Source organism: Ranitomeya imitator, chromosome 6, assembly GCF_032444005.1.
Source record: "Ranitomeya imitator isolate aRanImi1 chromosome 6, aRanImi1.pri, whole genome shotgun sequence".
Lineage (NCBI taxonomy): Eukaryota > Metazoa > Chordata > Amphibia > Anura > Dendrobatidae > Ranitomeya > Ranitomeya imitator.
Genome location: NC_091287.1, coordinates 120062519 through 120085077, shown reverse-complemented (window position 1 = coordinate 120085077; position 22559 = coordinate 120062519). Strand labels below are relative to the sequence as shown.

The window sequence follows — 22559 nt, the reverse complement described above, 5'->3', positions numbered from 1 at the left end:
GCTATATGAATGTTTTATTGTCACGTGACATTGTCACATAACCTACAGGTCCTGACATGACATTCAGTCTCTGAACAGGAGGAAGCAAAAGAGTATACAGACAAGACAGCACAGCTGATTCTTTTTGCAAGATGAGACATCTCACTGACTTTTTAGAAAATGTTTTACTTCTAAGAAAATTATTTGCGATCCTGTGCTGTAATCAGGGACGCTGCTTCCATTAGGCGATTTGAGCCCTTTGGCTCAGGCGGCAGAAGAGAGGGGGCGGCAGATTCCGTAGTAACTGGATTTGCGCTGCTAGGTTTTTTTGTTTTTTGTTTGTTTTTTTTTTTTTATAAAACTCCGTGGTCAAGTGCCCCCCCCTCCTCCCTCCCTCCTTCCCGCCCCCCTCCCTGAAGACGTAATACTCACCTTCCTCCAGCGGTGGCTGCAACTGTGTCTCAGCGCCGGCAGCGCGTCCGGTTTTCAGCGGTCACATGGTACCGCTCATTTAAGGTCATGAATATGCGCATATTCATGACCTTAATTAGCGCTATCATGTGACCGCTGAAGACAGGAAGGAAGACGCTGCAGAAGAGATGCCAGGAAGTTCTGTTTTGTGCCGCGCGGTGAGAGGTGGGTATGACAGGAAAAAAGGATGGGGGAGCCATGCACGCAGGGTGGGAGGATAGGGGAGGCATGCACGCAGGGGAGAAGGATGGGTGAGCCAAGCACGCAGGGGAGAAGGATGGGGGAGCCATGCACGCAGGGGAGAAGGATGGGGGAGCAATGAACGCAGGGGAGAAGGATGGAGGAGCAATGAACGCGGGGGAGAAGGATGGGGGGAGCCGTGAACATTGGGGAGAAGGATGGGGGAGCCGTGAACGCAGGGGAGAAGGATGGGGGAGCCATGAACGCAGGAGAGGAGGATGGGGGAGCCGTGAACGCAGGAGAGGAGGATGGGGGAGCTGTGAACGCAGAGGAGAAGGATGGGGGAGCCGTGAACGCAGGGGAGAAGGATGGGGGAGCCATGAGCGCAGGGGAGAAGGATGGGGGAGCCATGAACGCAGGGGAGAAGGATGGGGGAGCCATGAACGCAGGGGAGAAGGATGGGGGAGCCATGCACGCAGGGGAGAAGGATGGTGGAGCCATGCATGCAGAGGAGAAGGATGGGGGAGCCGTGAACGCAGGGGAGAAGGATGGGGGAGCCATGCACACAGGGTGGGAGGATGGAGTATAAATATGGAGTATAAATACTAGGCCCTATAGGGGGGACACAGTGAGAGGACAGTGTGAAGAGGGGGCCGGTATAGAAAGGAGAGGTCAGTGTGAAGAGCATGTACCGTAAGAGGGACAGTGTGGGGGTCATATTTTGTACAGACAATATAGTGAGGGGCAATTTTTTATTCCGGAGCATTATAATGACACTTGTATCTTTAAGGGCGTCTTGTGGAGATTTTCTGCAAAAGAGCGGAAAAGATGGAAGTCTGCAGAGACGGCTGTGGCTGAGAAAACTCATCATGGGGTCTGGACAAGATGAAGAAAAGAAGAACGGCTCCAGAGTCAACGCCATCTATAAGGTACCTGGATGTAAATGTTATTTGTGATACTAATTAATTCTCATGTTTTTATTTATGTTAGGAGCTTTAAAGGGGTTGTCCAGGTTTGTAATGAGTCTGCAGTCATTCTTTGTGACTGCAGACTTCTGAGTTCTCACAGTGCGAACTGCACGCTGTCAGGATTCTCTCGTGCTGGTGATTTACATACATGCGGTCACGTGCTGACTAGACATGTGTAGTCTCAGTCATTGAAAATGAACTAAGCGAGGCCGGGCACGTCTAGGCGGAATGTGGTCAGAAGTATACAAATCACATGCTTGTGCTGACATGACCGTCCACCAGCAAGGGAGAATCCTAGTAGTGTGCAGTGCATGCGTTGTGAGAATTCAGAAGCTGCGATGTCAGGATTCAGCTCTGCAGGTTCCAGTAGTCGTCACATGGACACTTCACTCATATGCGATTTTCATACTTATGGTCCTGTGACAACGAGCTTCTCTTCTGCTTCTCTCAGTTTTTCACTGAACATTGAGAGCATTAGGGAGAGGAGCTCGTGGGTACATGACTAAGTGTGCAAATCGCATATGTCCTTGGTGGAGGGGGGGCACCAAAATGAATTCTTGTCCCTGGTGCCAGAAACCCTAGATACACCTCTGCCGGTATGCCACTGCGAGAGGCGATTACCGGGTCCGGTGGAGGGATGTGTGTGCACAGGCAGTGAGGCAGGGACTGTGGGGGGGGCGCCATTTTTCCGTTCGCCTCAGGCAGCAGAGAGGCTAGGTTCACCCCTGGCTGTAATGTCTGTATAGTATTTTTTCTTCCACCCACCCCCTGTCCAGGAGATGTGATATGATCAGACCATGTTCCTGCACCATCAGACACAGACATTACACAGTACACAGCAGTGGCACATTTATAAGATTAGCTCAGCAAAGGAACAGTCGGAAACAATAGAAAAAGTAGATTATACGGTTGTTTTCTTACTTCAAAGATGGATGTGGTCATAAAAAAGCTCAAACCGAGTCCAAAGTTAAAGGAAGTCTATCATCACACCCTTAACGTGGCCAAACCATTCAGTGCACCTTCTCACCTACTTGTTTTGCTTGACCCCCTCCCCTTTGATTGATAGCTCTGGCTTTACATAGCCAGAAAAGGGTAGAGATGGATGGAAAACAAGTAGGTGGGAGGTGAACTTAAAGTGGGTACGGAAAGTATTCAGACCCCTTTAAATTTTTCACTCTTTGCTTCATTGCAACCATTTGGTAAATTCAGAAGAAGGAGATTTTTGTGTACTCACCGTAAAATCTTTTTCTCCGAGCCACTCATTGGGGACACAGGACCATGGGTGTTATGCTGCTGCCACTAGGAGGACACGAAGTAAACAAAAAGATTAACTCCTCCTCTGCAGTATACACCCCTTCACTGGCTACAATTTCAACCAGTTCGGTAGTAAAGCAGTAGGAGCATGAACAAATGACAAACTAGGTCAAAAACCAAGAAGTAACAACAAGCCAAACAGGCTAACAGGGTGGGTGCTGTGTCCCGCAATGAGTGGCTCGGAGAAAAAGATTTTACGGTGAGTACACAAAAATCTCCTTTTCTCCTACGCCTCATTGGGGGACACAGGACCATGGGGCGTACAAAAGCAGTCCCTGGGTGGGGAGCAATATGCTAATACCCCATGTACCACTGGCTTACGGCTAAAGAACTGCCGCTTGCAGAATGCGCCTGCCAAGGGCGGCATCTGCAGAAGAGAGAGAATGAATGTGGTAATGTTTGGTAAAAGTGAGCAAACTGGACCATGTCGCAGCCTTGCAGACCTGCTGTGCTGACGCATGGTGCCGAATGGCCCACGAGGCGCCCACCGACCGAGTAGAATGGGCCTTGATCCCTGCTGGGATAGGAACACCTTTGGCACGATAGGATTCTTGAATAGCCGACCGAATCCATTTGGCTAGAGTAGCTTTGGAAGCGGGAGAACCCATCCGTGGTCCCTCTGGAAGTACAAACAGGACATCCGACGTGCGGAAGGGAGCCGTCCGCGAGACATACTGACGAAGAGCCCTTACTACATCAAGAGTGTGCAGAGCCTTTTCAATGCGGTGGACTGGTGCCGGACAGAACAAAGGCAGAACAATCTCCTCATTGAGGTGGAAAGAAGAAATGACCTTGGGCAGAAAAGCGGGAGAGGTCCTCAATACCGCCTTGTCCGGATGAAAAATTAGAAACGGAGGGCGGCAGGAGAGTGCAGCCAACTCCGAAACCCGCCTGATGGACGTAATGGCCAATAGGAAAACTACCTTCCAGGAGAGGAAGGTCAGGGAAACGTCCTGTAGCGGTTCGAAGGGAGACTCCTGAAGGGCTCCGAGAACTAAATTAAGATCCCACGGATCCAAGGGCATTTTGTAGGGAGGCGCCACACGGAAAACTCCCTGGAAAAAAAGTCTTCACCGGCAATCTATTGGCAATCTTTCGCTGGAAAAGGACTGACAATGCTGAAACCTGACCCTTTAGAGAGCTAAGAGCAAGTCCCGACTCTAGTCCAGATTGGAGAAAATCCAATATGGCAGGGATAGAAAACACCAGGGGAGATCGCCCCTGTGCGTCGCACCATGAGAAGAAAATACGCCAGGTACGGTGGTAACTGCGCATGGATACTGGTTTCCTAGCCCTGACCATGGTGGAAGACACCTTTGGAGTGAAACCCGCTTGGCCTAGAATCCAGGATTCAACGGCCAGGCCGTCAAAGACAGGGCCCCTGAGTTCTGGTGGTAAATCGGGCCCTGTGAGAGAAGATCCACGCGATCTGGAAGACGCCAGGGGACGTCGGCGACCAGCTGAACCAGTTCCGCGTACCATCCGCGGCGCGGCGCGGCCAGCCCGGCGCAACGAGGATCACTGGTACCGCCTCTGCTCTGATCTTCTTGATGACCCTCGGCAGTAGGGGAAGAGGGGGGAAAATGTACGGGAGGCGGAATTGACGCCAAGGCAGGACCAGGGCGTCTACTCCGATGGCCCGTGGGTCGAGTGACCGTGCAAAGAACTGTGGAACCTTGTTGTTCAACCTGGATGCCATGAGATCCACATCCGGGGTCCCCCAGCGACGACAAATCTGCAAGAAAACCTCTGGGTGAAGGGACCACTCGCCCGAGGCGAGACCCTGGCGGCTGAGGAAGTCCGCCGCCCAATTCTCCACACCTGGAATGTGGATCGCTGAGATGGGCGAATGGTTGGATTCCGCCCAGTGCAGGATGTGGGACACCTCGAGCATAGCCGTCTTGCTGCGGGTTCCCCCTTGACGGTTGATGTACGCCACGGCCGTGGCGTTGTCGGACTGGATTCTGACTGGGTGACCCGCCAGAAGGTGGGGAAACTGGAACAATGCTAGTCTGATAGCTCGTATCTCCAGGAGATTGATGGGAAGGCGAGACTCTCGAGTGGACCACCGCCCCTGAGCTGTGTGATGATGGAAAACCGCCCCCCAGCCTATGAGGCTGGCATCGGTGGTCACCACCAGCCACCGCACGGGGAGAAGAGACCTTCCCTGGGTTAGGGAGGACTTTAACGTCCACCACCAGGGGGTCTTCCTGACCTGTGGGGGCAGGATGAAGCGGCGATCGAGGGAGGACGGATTGCCGTCCCATGCCGACAGTAGCGCATGCTGAAGGGGACGGAGGTGAAATTGCGCAAATGGAACCTCTTCCATGGCTGCTACCATCTTCCCGAGAATGCGCATGCTGAATCGGATGAAGTGGGAAACTGGACGGGAAAGACTCTGAGCTCCTTGCTGCAAGGCCAAGGCCTTGTCTTGAGGGAGGATGACCAGACCGCGAGAAGTGTCCAGAGTCATCCCAAGAAAGAAGATCCGTTGGGCCGGAATCGGAGAGGATTTTTCGAAGTTTATCTTCCAACCCAGGCGATAAAGAGTATCCACCGTGAGAACAACGGACTCTTCGCAGGCTGGGTAAGAAGGACCTTTTATCAGTAGGTCGTCCAGGTACAGAACTACCACCACTCCCCTGGAATGAAGAATGGCCATGGCAGCCGCCATGAACTTCGTGAAGACTCTGGGGGCGGTGGCGAGACCGAAAGGCAAAGCCACAAATTGGAAGTGTTCTCCGCGACATGCGAAGCGGAGGAACTGTTGATGCGGAGGAAAAATTGGGATGTGGAGGTAAGCATCTTTGATGTCTATGGACGCCAGGAATTCTCCTTTTTCCATGGACGCGACCACAGACCGGAGGGATTCCATTCTGAAGTGACGGATTTTTACAAATTTGTTTAGCAGCTTCAGGTCCAGGATCGGACGGAGCGATCCGTCCTTCTTTGGAACCACGAATAGGTTCGAGTAGAACCCTTTGAACCTTTGGTCTTGGGGAACCGGCATGATGACTCCGTCCCTTTGAAGTGCCCATATGGCCTGGAGAAGAGCTGTTGTCTTTGATTTTGGGGGGGCAAGACTGGAAGAAGTGCGTGGGGGGGGGGGGGGTGCTCGCCAATCCCTGAGCCACAGGGCTCTTCTAATGGAGATTGCATTCGCGGCTGCCTGTGCAGCGCAATTGGCTGCGTCTATTGAGCCGTTGACTACGAGGTCCCCGACCTGGGCTATCTGGTTAGCCAGGTTGATCGCTTCTGGGGGTAAGTCGCTAGCTTGCATGGTCGTGGAAAGCGTCTCGGCCCAAGCAACCATAGCCTTAGCCACCCAAGAGGCAGCGAAGGATGGGAAGAGAGGCTCTAAAAATTAAAACAAGAAAGTTGGGGTCTGAAAAAAAGACCCAAGTGCCTCCTACAGACACTAAGCAAGAACTGGTTGAAATTGTAGCCAGTGAAGGGGTGTATACTGCAGAGGAGGAGTTAATCTTTTTGTTGACTTAGTGTCCTCCTAGTGGCAGCAGCATAACACCCATGGTCCTGTGTCCCCCAAAGAGGCGTAGGAGAAAGTTCATTTTTTTTCTCATTAATGTACACTCTGCACCCCATCTTGACTGAAAAAAACAAATGTAGAAATTTAAAAAAGAAAAACTGAAATATCACATGGTCATAAGTATTCAGACCCTTTGCTCGGACACATATTTAAGTCACATGCTGTCCATTTCCTTGTGATCCTCCTTGAGATGGTTCTCCTCCTTCATTGGAGTCCAGCTGTGTTCAATTAAACTGATAGGACTTGATTTGGAAAGGCACACACCTGTCTATATAAGACCTCACAGCTCACAGTGCATGTCAGACCAAATGAGAATCATGAGGTCAAAGGAACTGGCCAAGGAGCTCAGAGACAGAATTGTGGCAAGGCACAAATGTGGCCAAGGTAACAACAGAATTTCTGCAGTACTCAAGGTTCCTAAGAGCACAGTGGCCTCCATAATCCTTAAATGGAAGAAGTTTGGGACCACCAGAAGTTTTAAACTGAGCAATTGTGGGAGAAGAGCCTTGGTGAGAGCGGTAAAGAAGAACGCCAAGATCACTGTGGCTGAGCTCCAGAGATGCAGTAGGGAGATGGGAGAAAGTTCCACCAGTCAAGTTTTTATGGCAGAGTGGCCTGACAGAAGCCTCTCCTCAGTGCAAGACGTATTAAAGCCCGCATAGTGTTTGCTAAAAGAAAAAAAAAAAAAACCACCACATGAAAGACTCCCAGACTATGAGAAATAAGATTCTGTGGTCTGATGAGACAAACATAGACCTTTTTGGTCATAATTCTAAGCGTTATGTGTGGAGAAAACCAGGCACTGCTCATCCCCTGCCCAATATAATCCCAACAGTAAAACATGGTAGTGGCAGCATCATGCTATGGGTGTGTTTTTCAGCTGCAGGGCCAGGACGACGGGTTGCCATTGAAGGAAACATGAATGCCGCCAAGTACAGAGATATCCTGGATGAAAACCTCTTCCAGAGCGCTCTGGACCTCAGACTTGGCCGAAGTTCACCTTCCAACAAGACAATAACCCTAAGCACACAGCTGAAATAACAAAGGAGTGGCTTCAGAACAACTCTGTGACCATTCTTGAGTGGCCCAGCCAGAGCCCTGACCTAAACCCAATTGAGCATCTCTGGAGAAACCTGAAAATGGCTGTTCAACGTTCACCATCCAACCTGACGGAACTGGAGAGGATCTGCAAGGAAGAATGGCAGAGGATCCCCGAATCAGGTGTGAGAAACTTGTTGCGTCATTCCCAAGACGACTCATGGCTGTACTAGCTCAAAAGGGTGCTTCTACTCAATGAGCAAAGGGTCTGAATACTTATTGACCATGTGATATTTCATTTGTTCTTTTATGTAATAAATTTGCAAAAATTACTGCATTTCTGTTTTTTTTTTTTCTTCTTCAGTCAAGATGGGGTGCAGAGTGTACATTAAAGAGAAAAAAATGAACTTTTTTGAATTTACCAAATGGCTGTAATGAAACAAAGAGTGAAAAATTTAAAGGGGTATGAAAACTTTCCGCACCCACTGTATATTTGGCCATGCCAAGAGTGGACAGAGCACCAGAACTTGGTCTGAACAGTCATGTTATGCTGACATATTCCCTTTAATGTTTTGGATGCCGATTGAATACTGTAGTCTTTGGCTCCATCTATGGCTTTGTGACTCCATCGTGATCGCGTAGTAGAATTGTAAAGTGGAACTGGCGTTTAGACTCACCTCATTATTTTTACCATTTTTATTATTATTGTTGCCCTGCAAGATCATTTTTTCCAGTACCACCAGAAGGTGTAATGCCTTTTCTGTTTGGTAAGTTAGAAGGTAGAGGTCAACCAGCAAAAAGCATACCGCATGTGCAAATTTCTCTTCTGAAATATAAATAGAAAAAAAACACAAACACGTATATAAAAAAGAAAATTGTTAAGCTGATAGACTTGTGCAACTAAAGAACAATGAAAAAACATAAAATCTATGAAATTCTTATTAGTCTCCTCTTCTCCTTCAACCCGGTTTTCTCTCACATTCCATGAAAAATGATACAGTGAAACCTCTCTATAAGACCATCTCTTTGAGAAGATCAGCCTTTCATCCACATCAGATTTTAAAGGGAATCTGACAGCGGATACAAGCTGCCTGTGGAACGGGCAGCAAGTATCAGACACTGGCTGCGTAATCTCAGCCAAATACGTTTGACGATGAACCATAGAATCTGCATACTGGCCATCTATCATTTGAAGTCCATCCTCTTCCAAGGTCAAGCAGTTTTCACTGTACATATAAAGATCTCTAAATGATAGGTCACCATCATTCTCACGATCATGTCTAGGAAATAATTGGCTGAGGAAGGAGCCTTTCCCCCTCACAGACTTCAATAAGAGGCTACTAATGTTATACCACCACTTTTGCCAAGTCCATCTAACATCAGCCAAACAAAATGGAAGAGGTCAGAAGAAAATTAATTTCGATAGGATTTGGTCAAGTTTGATTCAAGAACCGTACAGTAAATCCTGAAGACTGAAGTGTGGGCAACCCACAAATCATACTAAGGGTATGTTCACACGTTCAGGATTTCCATCCTTTTTTTTTCCTGACTGTTTTTTAAAAAACTGCAGCTCTTGGCAGAAAACGCAGGTCCTTTTTTTGGTCCTTTTTTGGTCCGTTTTTGATGCGTTTTTTTGATGCAGTTTTCTAGCCAGAGTCTGTGTGTTTTCTAGGAATTTTTTTAGGGTTAAAATGGCTGAAAATACCCTACCCCTAACCCTACCCCTAACCCTAACCCTACCCCTACCCCTAACCCTACCCCTAACCCTAACCCTAACCCTACCCCTATTCTAACCTTAGTGAAAAAAAAAAAAAAAAATTCTTTATTTTTTTTATTGTCCCTACCTATGGGGGTGACAAAGGGGGGGGGGTGTCATTTACTATTTTTTTATTTTGATCACTGAGATATAACCTATCTCAGTGATCAAAATGCACTTTGGAACGAATCTGCCGGCCGGCAGATTCGGCGGGCGCACTGCGCATGCGCCCGCCATTTTGCAAGATGGCGGCGCCCAGGGAGAAGACGGCCGGACGGACACCGGGACGCCGGGTGAGTATAAGGGGGGGCGATTAGGGCACGGGGGGGGCATCAGAGCACTGGGGGGGGCATCGGAGCACTGGGGGGGGGCATCGGAGCACGGGGGGCGGGATCGGAACACGGGGGGGGCAGCCACACTCCGCCCACGCACTTCCGCCCGCTCCCCCGCACTTCCTGCTGCAGCGGTTCTGCACATCAAACCGCAGTAAAACCCGCAGATATATTTTTGATCTGCGGGTTTTACTGCGGTTTGGACCTCACAATGGAGGTCTATGGGTGCAGAACCGCTGCGGCTCCGGAAAAAGAATTGACATGCTCCTTCTTTTTTCCGGGAGCTATTCAGCGCGTCTTTTTTTTTACAATTTCCGGACCATGTGCACAGTGTGTCCTGTTTTCCATAGGGTACAGTGTACTGTACCCTGCATGGAAAACAGCTGCGGAACCGCAGCGGCAAAACCGCCGCGGTTCCGCGGTAAAAAACGCACTGTGTGAACATGGCCTAAGTGTAACCCTGATAAGTTTCGTTTGAGAATATTTTTTTTTTAAAGATAAACCTGTAAGAGCTTACCAACAGGTCAAACAGTCATACAAGCCAAGTTAGGAGCAGTAACAATTGTGTGAAGTCAGTAAAATGCAATATTGCGCAGACAGCTGTCTACGTCCGCAAGAAATACAACAATGTCCTCCTATACTGTAATCCTGCATTAGTGAGCGGTGCGAGTATATGCCCCCGGTGACAGACACACATACGTATAAGAGTACTTTTGTACTCAAATGTATGAATTGGTGTAACATGGAGTTGGTTTATCTTAGGGTCTTAAGTGTCTTTAAAATATGTTAGGCAACAAAATTTGGCCAAAAAGTTATATCTAATAGAACGAAGCAAGTTTATTGTCAGAACTCGGGGACAGCAGGGCGACAATCCTTGTGGGAGTTGTAAAGGCAGCCATATTTGTTGTCACACAGCGCTCTGAAGCAAATGCCAGTAGAGGAGGTCAGGTTATAAGGAGAACGGACAAGGCAAAGCAGCAGCAAAAGTGTGTATGTGAGTGTGTGTGTGTGTGTGTGTGTGTGTGTGTGTGTGTGTGTGTGTGTGTGTGTGTGTGTGTGTGTGTGTGTGTGAGAGAGAGAGAGAGTGTGTGTGGCTAGTTTCACATTTGCGTCTATGTGCGCAGCGTATCATCCGCAAACATATGCACAAACACATGCTAACGCAGCGTTTTTTTTATCCGCATCAGCTTACGAATGACGGCATGTGTGTGCATGTGTTTGTATGCATTTTTTTGCCTGCGTTCATGTTTTTATGGGCATGCGTTTGATATTTCCTGGAGGGCGTGTCTTAATCGGCTCCTGGACATGTGCAGTCCGAAGTACGCAAGCGCATCGAACGCATGCGTTCCCATAGACAGTAACGCACTCATCCGCATGCGCATATTTGGCGAATTTTTGATGCTTCCAAAAATGCAACATGTTGTGTTCGCCGGACCCCGCCACACACCGAGAAACAACGCATGTGTTCGCATCCGCAGGCGGACGTATGTCCCTGCGTAGACCATGTTAAAGATATGTATGCAGGACGCATGCGGATTTGTGCAGATGAAACGCTGCGTCAGACGCAAATGTGAAACCAGGCTAAGAGTGTGTGTGTCAGAGCATGGGTGTGACAAAGGGTGTGACAAAGGGTGTGACAAAGGGTGTGACAAAGGGTGTGACAAAGGGTGTGACAAAGGGTGTGACAAAGGGTGTGACAAAGGGTGTGACAAAGGGTGTGACAAAGGGTGTGACAAAGGGTGTGTGTGTCTGTTTTAATTTTTTTTTATTATGAACTTTGGAAAATGTGTGGAGGGTTTATGTTCTGGAGTTGAAGACTACTGTACAAAGATTACGGTCAGATTTCTAGATAAAATAGTGGCAGCTTCCAAGCTGAAGCCACCAGAAGGATGGGACAGTCACCTCTTTCAGACGCATTTAGTTTTTCAAAGCCTGAAGCAGCTTAAAGAAATTACTAAAGACATTACGACATTGTTGCGCATTACGCTCATTATTTTGTATTCCTTTTTTAGAGCTATTTCAGGCGGAATCCACCTGAGAAAGATGTGGTGTGCACATGTCCTAATACTTCATCCTTTAAGAAGATACATTGTGACAAGACATATGAAGAATGTCTGGGCAGCACATTACAGAGCAGGAGAAGCGGCCGGAGACGATTAAGAATTGTTTTATGAGACTTTTGTTTTATACATTGAAATCTGTGCCTACTCTGGGGCTACGGCATACGTGCAAACCTTAAAAGGGGGTGGTTTGGGTACACTGCTCAGAGGGCATGCATGAGTCCATTTGGCTTTGGATTCATGGATTTTCCTGGACTGGTTTTGGGAAACCATATCGCTTTTCCAGGACCTTTGAGCCATCAGTAACGTGGAAAACCTCCCCCTCTCAACTTTTTTGTACGACAGCTTGTTTTTTTGCAGGATGAGCTCATGTTTAAAATGGTACCATTTGGAGTTCTTGATACTTTATTTTTATTCTGACTTATGAGAGAACACAAATTCAACAATTTTTTTTCACACTTTTCACTGTGCAGTAAAAGTGAGGACTGCTTTATTTTCTGAATTAATACTACTACAGCGATACTAGATTTACATAGAAGGAAAACCTGTGTCTTTGTACTTATGTACACTAAAAAACACAAAAAGTTATGTTTTTGCATCAACATAAAAGCTGTAATTTTACACTCTTCCACCGACAGAGCTGGGTGAGATCTTGTTCTTTGTGAATGAGTTGACGTCTCTTGTTGATACTATGTTGGTTTTTACTTTTACAAAAAAAAAAACCTAATGGCAAAACATTTTTCTTTGTTTTATTTATTTATGGGGTGATGAGTGGTAAGAAGTAGTAGGTTGCCTGCTCATTTCACAGTTACAAAAAGGAGTAATGTCCAACATTAAAGCACCACTCCAGCGTTTTTGCACAGTTGGAGTGGAGCTTTAAATGTAAGTCCTCTACCCAATGTCTCATTACTCACCTGTCATCACCTTCATTCTTTTCCAGCATCGCTCCAATCAGTTTCTAGCAAAAAGTAACACGCCGGCTGCTCCATTGTCTGCTGGAGCGCGTCAGAGGTCACTTTTCAATACAAGGCTATGAGAGCTTTGTTCTGAAACTACTGTCACAATATGACACCACAGGACTGAAGTGCTGTCAGTAAAGGCCCCTTCACATTTAGCGACGCTGCAGCGATACCGACAACGATCCGGATCGCTGCAGCGTCGCTGTTTGGTCGCTGGAGAGCTGTCACACAGACCGCTCTCCAGCGACCAACGATGCCGGTAACCAGGGTAAACATCGGGTAACTAAGCGCAGGGCCGCGCTTAGTAACCCGATGTTTACCCTGGTTACCATGCTAAAAGTAAAAAAAAACAAACACTACATACTTACCTACAGCCGTCTGTCCTCCAGCGCTGCGCTCTGCTTCTCTGCTCTCCTCCTGTACTGGCTGCGAGCCGGAAAGCAGAGCGGTGACGTCACCGCTCTGCTTTCCGGCCGCTGTGCTCACAGACAGTACAGGAGGAGTGCAGAGCACAGCGCTGGAGGACAGACAGCGGTAGGTAAGTATCTAGTGTTTGTTTTTTTTTACTTTTAGCATGGTAACCAGGGTAAACATCGGGTTACTAAGCGCGGCCCTGCGCTTAGTTACCCGATGTTTACCCTGGTTACCAGTGAAGACATCGCTGGATCGGTGTCACACACGCCGATCCAGCGATGTCTCCAGGGAGTCCAGCGACGAAATAAAGTTCTGGACTTTCCTCAGCGACCAACGATCTCCCAGCAGGGGCCTGATCGTTGGTCGCTGTCACACATAACGATTTCATTAACGATATCGTTGCTACGTCACAAATAGCAACGATATCGTTAACAATATCGTTATGTGTGAAGGTACCTTAAGAGGTGTAGCCGCCGGAAGGAGAGTATATGACCGGGGGCAGGGGGCTTTCATTTAAAGCAACACTTCAGCATGGAGAAAAAAACAACGAGGGAATGGTGCTTTAAGGGCTTAAAAAGTTATCAAACTCCTATTGTTTTAAAAGCAGCTGTCGATTTTAGAAAGAAAAAAAAAAAAAGGCAAAACCACTCATTTATGCTTTCCCCAATGATGCAGCAATGCTCTTAGTTTTGTTTACATGCAAACAGCACAGGATCACAGCAGTAATGTGCGGCCTACTGTAAGCAAAGACTGAGAGCACTGGTGGAACATCAGGTCTAGATTAACCCCTTCGCGCCATGCGCCGTACTAGTACTGCGCTGCCGGCACTGCATTTGTGCCAGCAGCAGTACTAGTACGGCGCACCGATCACCGCGGTCTCGCGCTGAGCGCCGCGGTGATCGGGTGCGGGTGTCAGCTGTATATGACAGCTGACACCCCGCAGCAATGCCCACGATCGGCGCTATCGCCGATCGCGGGCATTTAACCCCTCTGATGCCGCTGTCAGTGACAGCGGCATAGAGGGGGATCGCGCAGGGACGGGGGCTCCCTGCGCTCTCCCACCGGAGCAACGCAATGAGATCGCGTTGCTCCGGTGACCCGGAAGGAGTCCCCGGATCCAAGATGGCCGCTGGACTCCTTCCGGGGTCATGAAGTGACCTGGCTAGCCGGCGCCTGCTAAGAGCAGGCGCTGGAAAGCCAGCTAAACTGCATGTCAGATCGTTGATCTGACACTGTGCTATGCACAGTGTCAGATCAACGATCTGATCTAAATACAGAGATGTCCCACCCTGGGACAATGTTAGAAAGTTCAAAAAAAAAATAGAATGTGTAAAAAAGAAAAAAAAAAAAAATCCCCAAATTAAAAAAAAAAAAAAACATTTCCCAATAAATCCATTTATTTATGTAAAAAAAAAAAAAAAAAAACAATAAATGTACACATATTTGGTATCGCCGCGTCCGTAACGACCCGGTCTATAAAACTATCCCACTAGTTAACCCCTTCAGTGAACACCGCAAAAAAAAAAAAGGCAAAAAACATTGCTTTATTATCATACAGGCGAACAAAAAGTGGAATAACACGCGATCAAAACGACGGATATAAATAACCATGGTACCGCTGAAAACGTCATCTTGTCCCGCAAAAAAAAGCTGCCATACAGCATCATAAGCAGAAAAATAAAAAAGTTATAGCTCTCAGAATAATGAGATGCAAAAACAATTATTTTTTTATATAAAATAGTTTTTATTGTGTAAAAGCGCCAAAACATAAAAAAAATTACATAAATGAGGTATCGCTGTAATCGTACTGACCTGAAGAATAAAACTGCTTTATCCATTTTACCACACGTGGAACGGTATAAACGCCCCCCCCCTAAAAGAAATTCAGGAATTGCTGGTTTTTGTTCATTCCGCCTCCCAAAAATCGGAATAAAAAGCGATCAAAAAATGTCATCTGCCCGAAAATGTTACCAATAAAAACGTCAACTCGTCCCGCAAAAAACAAGACCTCATATGACTCTGTGGGCCAAAATATGGATAAATTATAGCTCTCAAAATGTGGTGATGCAAAAACTATTTTTTGCAATAAAAAGCGTCTTTTAGTGTGTGACGGCTGCCAATCATAAAAATCCGCCAAAAAAACGCTATAAAAGTAAATCAAACCCCCCTTCATCACCCCCTTAGTTTGGGAAAAATAATAAAATGTAAAAAAATGTATTTATTTCCATTTTCCCATTAGGGCTAGGGTTAGTGCTAGGGTTAGGGCTAGGGCTAGGGCTTCAGTTATAACTGGGGGTTTCCACTGTTTAGGCACATCAGGGGCTCTCCAAACGCGACATGGCGTCCGATCTCAATTCCAGCCAATTCTGCTTTGAAAAAGTAAAACAGGGCTCCTTCCCTTCAGAGTTCTCCTGTGTGCCCAAACAGTGGTTCCCCCCAACATATGGGGTATCAGCGTTCTCAGGACAAGTTGGACAACAACTTTTGGGGTCCAATTTGTCCTGTTACCCTTGGGAAAATAAAAACATAGGGGATAAAATATCATTTTCATGGAAAAAAATATTTTTTATTTTCACGGCTCTGCGTTATAAACTGTAGTGAAACACTTGTAGGTTCAAAGCTCTCACAACACATCTAGATAAGTTCCTTGGGGGGTCTAGTTTCCAATATGGGGTCACTTGTGGGGGGTTTCTACTGTTTAGGTACATCAGGGGCTCTGCAAATGCAACATGACGCCTGCAGACCAATCCATCTAAGTCTGCATTTCAAATGGCGCTCCTTCCCTTCCGAGCTCTGCCGTGCACCCAAACAGTGGTTCCCCCCCACATGTGGGGTATCAGCGTACTCAGGACAAATTGGACAATAACATTTGTGGTCCAATTTCTCCTGTTACCCTTGGGAAAAAAAAAATTGCGGGCTAAAACATCATTTTGTGGAAAAAAAAAATGATTTTTTAATTTTCACAATGCTACATTCTAAACTTTAGTGAAACAATTGGGGGTTAAAAGTGCTCACCACACATCTAGATAAGTTCCTTAGGGGGTCTTCTTTCCAAAATGGGGTCACTTGTGGGGGGTTTCCACTGTTAAGGCACGTCAGGGGCTCTCCAAATGCGACATGGCGTCCGATCTCAATTCCAGCCAATTTTGCATTGAAAAGTCAAATGGCACTCTTTCCCTTCCGAGCTCTGCCATGCGCTCAAACAGTGGTTTATCCCCATATATGAAGTATCGACGTACTCAGGACAAATTGCATAACAACTTTTGGGGTCCAATTTATCCTGTTACCCTTGGGAAAATAAAAAATTTGGGGCAAAAAGATCATTTTTGTGAAAATTAATATAAATTTTTTTTTACGGCTCTACATTATAAACTTCTGTGAAGCACTTGGAGGTTCAAAGTGCTCACCACACATCTAGATTAGTTCCTTAGGGGGTCTACTTTCCAAAATGGTGTCACTTGTGGGGGTTTCCACTGTTTAGGCACATCAGGGGCTCTCCAATCGTGACATGGGCTCCGATCTCAATTCCAGCAAATCTTGCATTGAAAAGTCAAATGGCGCTCCTTCCCTTCCGAGCTCTGCCATGTGCCCAAACAGTGGTTTACCCCCAAATATGGGGTATCGGCGTACTCAGGACAAATTGTACAACGATTTTTGTGGTCCAATTTCTCCTGTTACCCTTGGTAAAATGAAACAAATTGGACCTGAAGTAAAAATTTTGTGAAAAAAAAGTTAAATGTTCAATTTTTTTAAACATTCAAAAAATTCCTGTGAAGCACCTGAAGGGTTAATAAACTTTTTGAATGTGGTTTTGAGTACCTTGAGGGGTGCAGTTTTTAGAATGGTGTCACTTTTGGGCATTTTCTGTCATATAGACCCCTTAAAGTCACTTCAAGTGTGAGTTGGTCCGTAAAAAAATGGTTTTGCAAATTTTGTTGCAAAAATGAGAAATCGCTGGTCAACTTTTAACCCTTATAACGTCCTAACAAAAAAAAATTATGTTTCCAAAATTGTGCTGATGTAAAGCAGACATGTGGGAAATGTTGTTTATTAACTATATTATGTGATATAACTCTCTAATTTAAGGGCATAAAAACTAAGAGTTTGAAAATTTCTAAATTTTCATAATTTCCGACAAATTTTTGTTTTTTTCACAAATAAATGCAAGTCATATCGAAGAAGTTTTACCACTATCATGAAGTACAATATGTCACGAGAAAACAGTGTCAGAATCACCAGGATCCGTTGAAGCGTTTCAGAGTTATGACCTCATAAAGTGACAGTGGTCAGAATTGTAAAAATTGGCCCTGTCACTTAGGTGAAAACAGGCTTTGGGGTGAAGGGGTTAAGAGGGGAAGGGAAAAGATTTGCAGGAGGTGTTTCTTTTGTTAGTTTAATTACCGTATATACTTGAGTATAAGCCGAGATTTTCAGCCCAAATTTTTCGGCTGAAAGTGCCCCTCTCGGCTTATACTCGAGTCAAGGTGGGTGGCAGGGTGAGGGGGAGAGGGCGCTGAGGCATACTTACCTGCTTCCAGCGATCCTGGCGCTCCCCCTGCCGTCTCACGGTCTTCTGTGCTGCAGCTTCTTCCCCTCTTCAGCGGTCACATGGGACCGCTCATTAGAGAAATTAATAGGCGGCTCCACCTCCCATAGGGGTGGAGCCGCGTATTAATTTCTCTAATCAGCGGTGCCGGTGACCGCTGATAGAGGAAGAAGCTGCGGCACCGAAGACAGCTGTGCGGGAGAAGGAGCCGGACGCCAGGACCAGGTAAGTATGTCATATTTACCTGTCCCCGTTTCAGCCGCCGGGCGCCGCTCCATCTTCCCGGCGTCTATCTGCACTGACTGTGCAGGTCAGAGGGCGCGATGACGCATATAGTGTGCGCGGCGCCCTCTGCCTGATCAGTCAGAGCGGAGAGACGCCGGGACCGGACGCCAGAACGAGACGCTGGGAGCTGCAATCAAGAGAGGTGAGTATGGCTTTTTTCTTATTATTGCAGCGGCAGCAGCAGCACAGATTTATGTGGAGCATCTATGGGGAAATATGAACGGTGCAGAGCACTATATGGCACAGCTATGGGGAAATATGAACGGTGCAGAGCACTATATGGCACAGCTATGGGGCAGTATGAACGGTGCAGAGCACTATATGGCACAGCTATGGGGAAATAATGAACGGTGCAGAGCACTATGTGGCACAGCTATGGGGCAGTATGAACGGTGCAGAGCACTATATGGCACAGCTATGGGGCAGTATGAACGGTGCAGAGCACTATATGGCACAGCTATGGGGCAGTATGAACTGTGCAGAGCACTATATGGCACAGCTATGGGGCAGTGTGAACGGTGCAGAGCACTATATGGCACAGCTATGGGGAAATATGAACGGTGCAGAGCACTATATGGCACAGCTATGGGGCAGTATGAACGGTGCAGAGCACTATATGGCACAGCTATGGGGAAATAATGAACGGTGCAGAGCACTATGTGGCACAGCTATGGGGAAGTATGAACGGTGCAGAGCACTATATGGCACAGCTATGGGACAGTATGAACGGTGCAGAGCACTATATGGCACAGCTATGGGGCAGTATGAACGGTGCAGAGCACTATATGGCACAGCTATGGGGCAGTATGAACGGTGCAGAGCACTATATGGCACAGCTATGGGGCAGTATGAACGGTGCAGAGCACTATATGGCACAGCTATGGGGCAGTATGAACGGTGCAGAGCACTATATGGCACAGCTATGGGGCAGTATGAACAGTGCAGACCACTATATGGCAGAGCTATGGGGAAATATGAACGGTGCAGAGCACTATATGGCACAGCTATGGGGAAATAATGATCTATTTTTATTTTTGAAATTCACCGGTAAATGCTGCATTTCCACCCTAGGCTTATACTCGAGTCAATAAGCTTTCCCAGTTTTTTGTGGCAAAATTAGGGGGGTCGGCTTATACTCGGGTCGGCTTATACTCGAGTATATACGGTACATTAACATCTGATTTTAGTCTCATAGAAAGAAAAAACGAAATAAAAAAAAAATGTGTATACGTATATATTCTTTACAGGGGCTTCTCACAAAATTAGAATATCATCAAAAATTTAATTTATTTCAGTTCAATACAAAAAGTGAAACGCATATATTATATAGAGTCATTGCAAACAGAGTGATCTAGTTCAAGTGTTTATTTCTGTTAATGTTGATGATTACGGCTTACATCCAATGAAAACCCAAAAGTCATTATCTCAGTAAATTAGATTAAAAAACAAAAAAACAAAACAAAAAAAAAAAAAAACACCCGCAAAGGCTTTCTAAGCATATAAAAAGGTCCCTTAGTCTGTTTAAGTAGCTCTATAATCATGGGGAAGACTGCTGATTTAACAGATGTCCAGAAGGCAGTCACTGACACACTCCACAAGGAGAGTAAGCCACAAAAGGTCATTGCTAAAGAAGCTGGCTGTTCACAGAGTGCTGTATCCAAGCATATTAATGGAAAGTGGAGTGGAAGGAAAAAGTGTGGTAGAAAAAGGTGCACCAGCAACCGGGATAACCGCAGCCTGGAAAGGATTGTTAAGAAAAAGGCCATTCAAAAGTTTGGGGGAGATTCACAAGGAGTGGACTGCTGCTGGAGTCATTGCTTCAAGAGCCACCACTCACAGACGTATCCAGGACATGGGCTACAAGTGTCACATTCCTTGTGTCAAGTCACTCATGACCAATAGACAACGCCAGAAGCGTCTTACCTGGGCCAAGGAGAAAAAGAACTGGACTGATGCTCAGTGGTCCAAGGTGTTGTTTTCAGATGAAAGTAAATGTTGCATTTCATTTGGAAATCAAGGTTCCAGAGTCTGGAGGAAGAGTGGAGAGGCCACAATCCAAGCTGCATGAGGTCTAGTGTGAAGTTTCCACAATCCGTGATGGTTTGGGGAGTCATGTCATCTGCTGGTGTAGGTCCACTATGTTTTACCAAGACAAAAGTCAGCGCAGCCATCTATCGGGGAATTTTAGAGTCCTTCATGCTTCCCTCTGCCAACAAGCTTTTTGGAGATGGGAACTTCATTCTCCACCAAGAATTGGCACCTGTCCACACTGCCAAAAATACCAATACCTGGTTTAAAAACAACAGTATCACGGTGCTTGATTGGCCAGCAAACTCGCCTGACCTTAACCCCATAGAGAATCTATGGGGTATTGTCAAGAAGAAGATGAGACATGAGACCCCACAATGCAGAAGAGCTGAAGGCTGCTATCAAAGCAGCCTGGGCTTCCATAACACCTAAGAAGTGCCACAGGCTGATCGCCTCCATGCCACACCGCATTGTTGCAGTAATTGACGCAAAAAGAAGCCTCAACCAAGTAATGAGTGCATTTACTGAACATACATTTCAGTAGGCCAACATTTCAGATTTTAAAATCATTTTTCAAGCTGGTGTTATAAAGTATTCTAATTTACTGAGATAATGACTTTTGGGTTTTCATTGGCTGTAAGCCATAATCATCAACATTAACAAATAAACACTTGAAATAGATCACTCTGTTTGTAATGACTATATAATGTAGGAGTGTCACTTTTTGTATTGAAGAACTGAAATTAACTTTTTGATGATATTCTAATTTTGTTAGAAGCACCTGTAAATAAATGTATGTATGTATATGTATATGTATATATATATATATATATATATATATATATATATATATATATATATATATATATATATATATATATATATATATATATATATATATATATATATATATATATATATATTGTACATACATACACACATCCCCATACATATACATACAAACATGTGCATGATGTTAATCTATATATATAATTGTCTAAGGGTTTTTCCGTCCGTCTGTCTGTCTGTCTGTCTGTCTTGGAAATCCCGCGTCTCTGATTGGTCGAGGCCGCCAGGCCTCGACCAATCAGCGACGGGCACAGCGACGGTGATGTCATAAAGGACGCAGACATCCCGCGTCTGATTGGTCGAGGCCGCCAGGCCTCGACCAATCAGCAATGGGCACAGCGACGATGTCATAATGGTTGCCATGGCGACAATGATGTCATAAAGGTTGCCTCGACCAATCAGCGATGGGCACAGCGACAATGATGCCATAATGGTTGCCATGGCGACGATGTCATAAAGGTTGCCTCGACCAATCAGCAACGGACACAGCGACGATGATGTCATAATGGTTGCCATGGCGACGATGATGTCATAAAGGTTGCCTCGACCAATCAGCGACGGGCACAGTCTGCCGCGAATTCTGGAATCATCATTGTCCATATACTACGGGGACATGCATATTCTAGAATACCCGATGCGTTAGAATCGGGCCACAATCTAGTTTATACAAATTTAAATATATAAATAGTGGGCGTTTCATTGATATTCATTCATCCACAAACAAACATGCAGCTCACTGTAGTTCTCAGTTGTATGAATTGTCTTTTCCAGGTGACCTATGTGCTCTTATATTACCTATTAAGAGTATGGACAAAGCTGAATTTAAAGTGGCACCTGATATTACGCTGGCTCCTATGATAATAGCACATGTAAAACACCACTCCAGCGCTTTTTTTTTCCTATTGTACCACTGGAGTGGCGCTTTATGTGTAATGCTCCTGCCTCCTGTCTTATACTCACCTGTCGCCTTCAATCTTTTCCAGCATTGTTCCTGCCGGCAGCACAAGTGTTTCATGGAGCGCACTGGAGGTCACTTTTCAATACATCTCTGTGACAGCCTTGTTCTGGCTATCAGATTTGCACTGAGCTCTTGAGAAGTAGCTTGTGACTTCCAGCTAGTGTCAAACTGCATTCCTCGAGGGCCGCAAACCATGCGGGTCTTCCAAGATTTCCTTAGCATTGCACAAGGTGCTGCAATCATTATGTGTGTAGCTCATTAAATTATCACCTGTGCAGTACAAGGAAATCCTGAAAACATGACCTGTTTGCAGCCCTCGAGGAATGCAGTTTGACACCCCTGAGCTAGATAGAAGTTACGGAACAAGATGGTGCAGTGGGACCTGACCGGCATCGGTAAAAGGTGAAGCCATTGGAAGGTAAGTATAAGAACGGGGGCAGAGAGCTTACATTTAAAGTGCCACTCCAGCGCTGAAGAAAAGAAAAAACAAAAACCCTGGAGTGGTGCTTTAAAAAGCCAATGTCTCCCAGCTAGACAAGGCAACCATGTATGGACTACGAGCCATTAGCGTCTCCCAGAACAACATATTGGAAGCCCTAACTCATCTGCAGTTGTTTTGTATTTTCAAAATTAGAAGCTAAAACTAGAAAAAGCCCATTAAAGGCCTTCTCATGAGTTGTAAACCTCTGTAAGGTTTCATACTTACTAAATAGTTCTTTACAAGTCATAAAAGGCAATATATATGCATGCACCCACAGTTTACACATTTATCATATTAGCAAGATTTTAAGCTGGTCACAGCAGCTGCCTTAATACGTTCTGCCAATTGACACTTTCATTTCAGGAATTTCCATACAGAAAGGAATAAATGCCAT

At 46.1% G+C, this 22559-nt stretch overlaps 1 protein-coding gene across 2 annotated transcripts in view; it reads right to left on the bottom strand.

Annotated features, from left to right (window-relative positions):
• Window positions 1–22559, bottom strand: part of CNOT10 (CCR4-NOT transcription complex subunit 10) — a 147181-nt gene that overhangs the window by 93385 nt on the left and 31237 nt on the right. For both annotated transcript variants that reach the window (XM_069730030.1, XM_069730029.1), the window contains one exon: window positions 8175–8323. In XM_069730030.1, the coding sequence (XP_069586131.1) occupies window positions 8175–8323 (149 nt within the window). The remainder of the gene's footprint in view (window positions 1–8174; window positions 8324–22559) is intronic.